The sequence below is a fragment of the Montipora foliosa genome, chromosome 9, assembly GCF_036669935.1.
Source record: "Montipora foliosa isolate CH-2021 chromosome 9, ASM3666993v2, whole genome shotgun sequence".
NCBI classification, from domain to species: Eukaryota; Metazoa; Cnidaria; class Anthozoa; order Scleractinia; family Acroporidae; genus Montipora; species Montipora foliosa.
In genome coordinates this window covers 1,922,928-1,930,057 of record NC_090877.1, presented here as the reverse complement: position 1 = coordinate 1,930,057, position 7,130 = coordinate 1,922,928, and the positions used below count along the sequence as shown (strand labels likewise).

Below are 7,130 nucleotides of genomic sequence, written 5' to 3'. Positions count from 1 at the left end.
TGATAGAACTCTGATCGAACAAAGGATGTGGTAAGAGAACTACGCAGCTATTTTCAGAGATGCACCTGATTGGCCAGTTGTAATGACTTAAAGAGATTAAAAATATGCGTGGCATTGGGAACGAGAACATAAATAGCTTTGCGAAACTGAAATTAAACTTAAAACCTCGTCCTGTCTTGTGGTTGCAAACACGTTTTAACGCTGTATGGTAAAGGCTAACTGGTTTTCATTAGCGACGCAACAAAAGCACAACCAGGAGTCTACAATTCCAATACTAGGTCTATGTAAAGCCCTGGCCAAACGAGAGCGAGAATTGACGAAAGTTGGAACTCTCGCTCTCGTTTGTCCTCGTTTGTCCTCATCACTCTCGGCTACTCTCATCGACTCTCGAGAGCTCTCATCGATTTTGAACCTATGAGAGTTGGCGAGAGTTTTGTCTCGTTTGGCCGCGCACGATAGTTTGAGCGAAAGTTTTGCGATCAGCAGTTGCTATCTTTTTCCTGCGGGCTCAGATAAAAAAAGGAAAAAAATAATGTATATGAGGTCGGATTCGGGGACCAAGGGCAACACCAAGGCTGAATACACCGAATGACTAGTCGCCATATTTACTTCAGAAAGGGTTTCCCAGTGTGGTTCCAAGGCTCTCTCTTTTGTTGCCCGTGAACTCTCGACAAACTCTCGCTCTCGTTCGGCCAACTCTCGTGAGCTCTCAAGAGTTTCAACTCTAATCAACCCTCGCTCTCGTTTGGCCAGGGCTTAACGGAAATTTCACATATCAAGCTATACATTTTTAGACCAGTTCTTATAATAATAATAATAATAATAATAATAATAATAATAATAATAATAATAATGATAATAATAATAATAATAATAATAATATAAACTTATGTAGCGCTCTATCTTTAAGCTCAAAGCGCTTCACGGCTTTAAGGGTAATAAAGTAACAGAAAACAGTCCTAAAAAGGAACGTCTTTAACTTCGATTTGAATGGCAGGTCTTTGGAGTCGTGTATATTATCTGAACGTTTATTCCATAGTTTGGGGCCAGCGTAAGAGAACGGACGTTCGCCATACTTGACCAGGTTGGTTGGTGGTACAACAAGCAGATTCTTTGTAGCAGAACATAGCGTTCTTGATAGCAAGTAAGGTTGCAACATGTCAGTTATGTACTGATGGGTAAGATCGTTAAGGGCCTTAAATGTGATCAGCAGTATCTTGAACTCAATGCTTTTGTAGACAGGCAGCCAATGCAGACGCTTGAGGGTTGGAGGAATTTCGTCTCTCTTAATCGAGCAGTGGAATTCTGAACATTTTGGAGGCGATCCATAAGGAAAATTTGGTTTTATCAACGGAGTTGATAATGTAAATTGGCCACAGTACAGAGATTCGCAGCACCACAGTTTCTTTAGAAACTACCCTCTTGATCCATAAGGAACTTTGGAAGTCCGTAGAGCAAGGAATTGCAATTGTCTAATCTTGAGATGATATACTAGAATTTCATTGTCAGATTTCCAGAGGCAGTTTCTAATCTTTGAAATGTTACGAAGATGGAAAAAGCATACTTTACAGACGCTGACAATGCTGCTCAAGAGACATGTGCAGATCAAAGATTATACCGATATTTCTAGCTGAGGTAGATGGCTGAATGCATTCGTTGGAAACTTGGAGTGGTTGATTTCTGGACGTGGGTGATGTTGTGCGCTCAGCACCAACAGTTCCGTCTTCCAACCGTTAAGTTTCAGCCTATTGCATAGCATCCATGTGTCAATCTTTTAACGCAATGTTCAATACATGCTAAAGACACCAGCTGATCAGGAATAGTTTGCTCAAAAGCCAGATATAACTGGGTGTCATCTGCGTAAAAATGAAATCCGAGACCGTCACAGCGCCTGATAATATCGGCAACTTGTGCTGTGTACAACACATACAGCAACGGGCCCCGCACGGACCCTTGAGGCACTCCGCAGATGATATTTTTTTCAGCAGACTTGACCCCGTCATCCATTATTACTTGTGTTCGGTTTTCCAGACACGATTTTAGCCATGCGAGGACCTGACTTTTCAAACCAAACCGATTTGAGTCTTTCAATGAGCAGCTGATGGTCTACTGTGTCGAACGCAGCCGATAGATCTAGGCTTGAAGGATATCATCTTGTACTTTCAAGAGTGCCGTTTCTGTGCTATGGAAGCGTTTATAAGCAGACTGGAACGTTTCACTGAGGTGAGTTTCAGTGAGATGATCATTCAATTGACAGGCAACAGCCTTATCAATGATGTTGGATATGGCCTTCCAATTCGAAATGGGTCTAAAATTTGAGAATTCACTTGGGCTAAGAGAATCCTTCTTTAACTTCGGTTTCAGTATGGCTTGTTTAAGTTGTGTTGGCATGTGTCCAGATTGGAGAGACATGTTAACAATATCTGTAAGTACTGGAAGAAGTATATCTTTACAGCTACATAAGACTGATGCTGGAATAGGATCAAGCTCGCATGATTTTGGTCCGATAGTGTTGACGTAGGCTTTAACTGTTTCCGAAGTCACCATGTGGAAACTGCGAAATTCAGTTTCAGTCAGAGGATACTCATCACTCAGTGTATATGTAAGGGAGGTAGACCTGTCAGTTAGCGTTTTCCTTATCAACATAATCTTGTTTAAAATAATTCAGCAAAACTATTGACAAGCTCGTAAGTCGACGAGGCTTCAGGATAGCGTTGCATTGATTTGCGGTGTAGCAACCTGTCTATTATGCTAAAAAGCTTTCTCTGATCTGATGAATTTTCCGAGATGAGAGAACAGTAGTAGGATGCTTTAGCTTCATGTAGCATTCTATTAACGACTTAACGATTGTTCAACATATAATTGTCGATGAATGCACAATTTGGATGCACGCCATCGACGCTCTAAATTAAACAGCGACGTTTCCTTTTAGCTTCAGCAATACCGTCTGTGTACCATAGTTTAGACGGACGGGGGATGATTGCACGGCGTTTCAGAGGTGCATGACTATCCAGTGTATCTTGAACGCTTGCGCGAGTGTCCATTTTCAATCCCATGGGTAATAATCTCTCATGCAAGACTTGTGATTAGCTGGAAAGGTCTGGTTTAGCGGGAAAATCAATCTAAAAATAACTCGGTCTGCAAAAACGCCGTTCCACAAAAACAATGAAATTGCCTTGAGTTCCCGTCACGAGTAACAAACGCAGTGTTTTTTGCAAAAATTTGGTTTTATCAACGGAGTTGATAATGTAAATTGGCCACCGTACAGAGATTCTAAGATTCAGTGTTTTTTGTCCTCACAAAAGTAGCTAACGATACCAATTCTTGTTTGGCTTATGCTTGCGCAAAGTTTCTGATGGAAACCCCTTTGTAAGGAAAACAAACCAATGAGCTGAACCTTTCTCAGTCACGGTCAACCGTGCCTTTTTAAGCAACATTTAAGTATAATTTTATCTGATTTTCATGTATATTTAGAGAAAGCGGAGGCGCTAGATTTTTTGCCCAGTTTCTTTCTTCAGGATCACAGAAATGTGTTTGAACGATGAAATGATATATGAAATGGGTCATATATGAACTGCGGATATGAAATCAAGTGAAGCTATGATCCTCGCAGTTATGAACGCAATTTTTGCAATTGCGTAGAGAAGCCTGAAAAATTCAGGACTTCAACGGGGTTTGAACCCGTGACCTCACGATACCGGTGCGACGCTCTAACCAACTGAGCTATGAAGCCACTGACGTTGGGAGCTTGTCATTTGTGTGTTCCAAAGATCCCGTAAGGAATGAATCAACGATGATATGATATAAGACTATCATTTCAATTATATAAGAATATCGTTTCATCGTTAATTCATTCCTTACGGGATCTTTGGAACTCACAAATGACAAGCTCCCAACGTCAGTGGCTTCATAGCTCAGTTGGTTAGAGCGTTACACCGGTATCACGAGGGCACGGGTTCAAACCCCGTTAAAGTCCCGAATTTTTCAGGCTACTCTACGCAATTGCAAAATTGGCGTTCACAACTGCGAAGATCATAGCTTCACTTGAAGACATACTTTTGTGCAGTAAGTCACTCGCTGCTGTACGGTTTTGTCAGCTTTGTGATTTTTGCGATAGTGTTCTCATGGTCCGGTATGTGTAAGGCATGGTCCGGTATGTGTAAGGCGCGTAGCTCGGAGTCGAAGAGAGAAGCATAAAACAAAAGCTCGCGAAAGCATGACTGAACGAAAGAAACGCGAGAGCGACCAGCATTCACGGCGAGTTCAGTTTTTTGATTGTCTGTTCTGACCAATATCCGTTGGCCACGCAGCTCCAGGACCACAATTTGACGCTGACTGTGACGGCTAACATTTCGAGCGAAGCGATGGTCAGGGAACCGGGATCGATGAAAGGTGGAAACGCCGAGTGGAAAAATCGGCCGTCAAAGAAACCGCCAACCCCGGAGAGATAAGCATCGGTGCAGACACGAGATTCGTTGTCGAGCCAAGGGGAGGAACGAAGCAGTGAGACGCCGTTATAATCCGAGAGGAACTTTTCCCACCGGCGTAAATTGGCAAGAAGTTCAGGGCTTTGGCTTGAAACGAGTAAATTTGTGAGGAAGTCTGCGAAGTTCTAGTAGGACGCGCTGCATGAATATTTTCCCGGGGGTAATGCAAGCGCAGACTTAAGAAAGCTTGCTAATAAGGGACTTGGATACACATGGCGAATTAAGCCAATGGGGAACTAAGCCAATGGCTGAGAAAGTTTAGTGTAACATGTCCTGAGAAATCTCTAGAGTCATGGCGACAGTCTCGTATGTGAGACCAAGAAAGACTATTCTGGTGGAGGGAGGACAGTCCTTTGTAGGCGAAGATTCGAGACCCAAGCTGGTGAAAAGGTCTTCAAGGTGCGAAAGGCGAGTAGCGCGTCGTCGTAAGAAGCCTCAACGCCGCCGAAGTCGTCGATGTAGTTCACAAAATCATAGTGATATGCTGTACGAAAAATATGAGCGATAGCGTTGGTAGTACGCTAACAAGCAAGAGTAGCCGAGCGGAGACCGACCGGACGGACGAGGTCGAAATATAACAAGTCTTGCCAGTGGTAACCGAGAAGGATGCAATCTTTGGGGTCGACGGAGATTTGTCGGTACGTGCGCTTCAAATATTTCTTGAAAAGGTAACAACCTGGGCCCTGGGCTACGATAAGGTCGACGAAATTGGCGGAACAAGGAGAGTGAGGTGGAAGGGCTCGTCGAGAAAAGAATCCTTAGGAATTTTATCTTTGACCGAGGCGCCCTGGGGAAAGCTCCTTAAAGCTGGTCTTAAACAAACTCCGCGGTGGACGGTCTTTAAATTTCTGCCGGAAAAGGCCGAATGGAACTTGTAAATGGGACCATTCTTGCGGGTTTACGATGCGTGTATTGTGGCCGAGCTGACCTTGAGACTTAACGGTGTTAACGCCGGCTCGGACTGCCGGCTCGGACTGCAGCGAAGGAATGGTGGACGGCTTTGAGGGGCTAGTTGGCATCAAAGACCGCCCTTTCGCTTGCGCCTCAAGTTCCATCAGACGGATCTCTGGCTGCTGTTTCTCGATTTGTAGGTTGAGAAACTGGAAATCCGAAGAATTGCCGGGGGCGGCGTTTAAAGCTGGGGAACCACATGCAGTAATGTCATCGATCTGCGGCGCAAATTTGGCGGACGGAGCGCTGTGTGGCGGCCGTTCGAAGGAAGGTAGGTCATAAACAAACCCGAGGGCAAGGATGGGCCCTTTGTCTTGCGTTTTCCAGCAGCTGCAGCCATAACGAACCAGTAAACGAGATTAAAACACTAAAGGATAAAGCTACTCGAACTACTGAACGAGAAGAGTGATCGAATTACAACCAATACCAGTCAACACCAAGCCGGAAACGGCGTGGGGTCCTGTGGCTAATTGAGTTATTCGCTCTTTTCAATGAGTTTCGTCCGAGATTGCAGTGTGCACTTTAGCTAATCATAGTTAAGTTGAGAGGGGACTGGTTTTGAAGCTTGGCAAGCATCAAAGGAGCAAACAAAGATGCCAAGATTTATATTGGAAAGTCCACGACCGTGCACAATCTTTTGTTTTGCGCTCATACACTATGCATGAATTACGTAACCAACACGTTTCTATTGGTTAGTTCCTCATTACGGAGTAAACAACTATTGTGTTGTGTACGGTCAAGGCCAAAAAGGAGAACAAACACCTAAAACAAAGAAATTTGTCGGGTTTCATAACCATTCCCGTCTATTAACTATGAGCTAATACAAGAAATTTATTGCCCGGAGAAAATAAATGGATTTATGCTTATAATAAGTTAGTTGTTTCCCATGTTGCAGTTTAGGCATCCCTGTCATCCGGGAATTTCTCTAGATCTTTGATTTCTTTTGGATGTCGGGTTTGTCTTCACCTTTGCTAAGGATCATGTCTTTATATATTTGGGTATTTCCTAGGTTACCATGCTGATTTTCAATAAACGGCCTAGCCCATCAGGTCTTGGTGAAAAGTATCTCAAACAGATGGAGTATTATTTGTGTCCCAGCAAACGGAGCTCGCCCAAGGCAATGCCTTGCCAACAATATTAGGCATACTGTATGGAGCATGAAGCACAAAATGATTTTTAGCATTGTGGAATTTGCATTCATGGAAAGCTACAATACTAGACATATTCAGTTGGAACACTTAGCGAATGGTCAGAATCATCGTGTTACAAGATCGTAGCTTATACCACATCCCCCTTCCCCCATTCACGAAGGGGGAAACGGCGATGGGTGTTCCAACAAATGTGAAGAGTATTGTAGCCTACCAAAAATATTAAGATGCTGGTTAACTTTTGACTAGGAGTTGAGATTTCGGTTGATTCTACAGGGGCATAAACGTAACGTAAGAATCGTGCGTGTCTGGTCTTCTCGAGACAGAGGTGAGAGATGATTTCATGCAGACTGGAACGCCTAAATTGCTCTGTTGTAAACATGGCCGTTCACAGCACCAGTGAAGTTGTCTCTCTGGCCTTTCTGTGGACGAATTCCAGGACCTACCGATACAATTTGAGCAAGCTTTGAAAGCTAAAATCTTCAATCGATGCTGTATTTTGCCGTTAGGACTGGGTGGTTCCACACTCATAAGAAAATCTATG

General features: G+C 43.6%; 1 protein-coding gene across 1 annotated transcript; it reads right to left on the bottom strand.

The window, feature by feature from the left end:
* Nucleotides 1-2,133: 2,133 nt before the first annotated feature.
* Nucleotides 2,134-2,646, bottom strand: LOC137970528 (uncharacterized). The gene has a single exon (XM_068817046.1). The coding sequence runs from the start codon at nucleotides 2,644-2,646 to the stop codon at nucleotides 2,134-2,136; it is 513 nt and encodes a 170-aa protein (XP_068673147.1).
* Nucleotides 2,647-7,130: the final 4,484 nt, after the last annotated feature.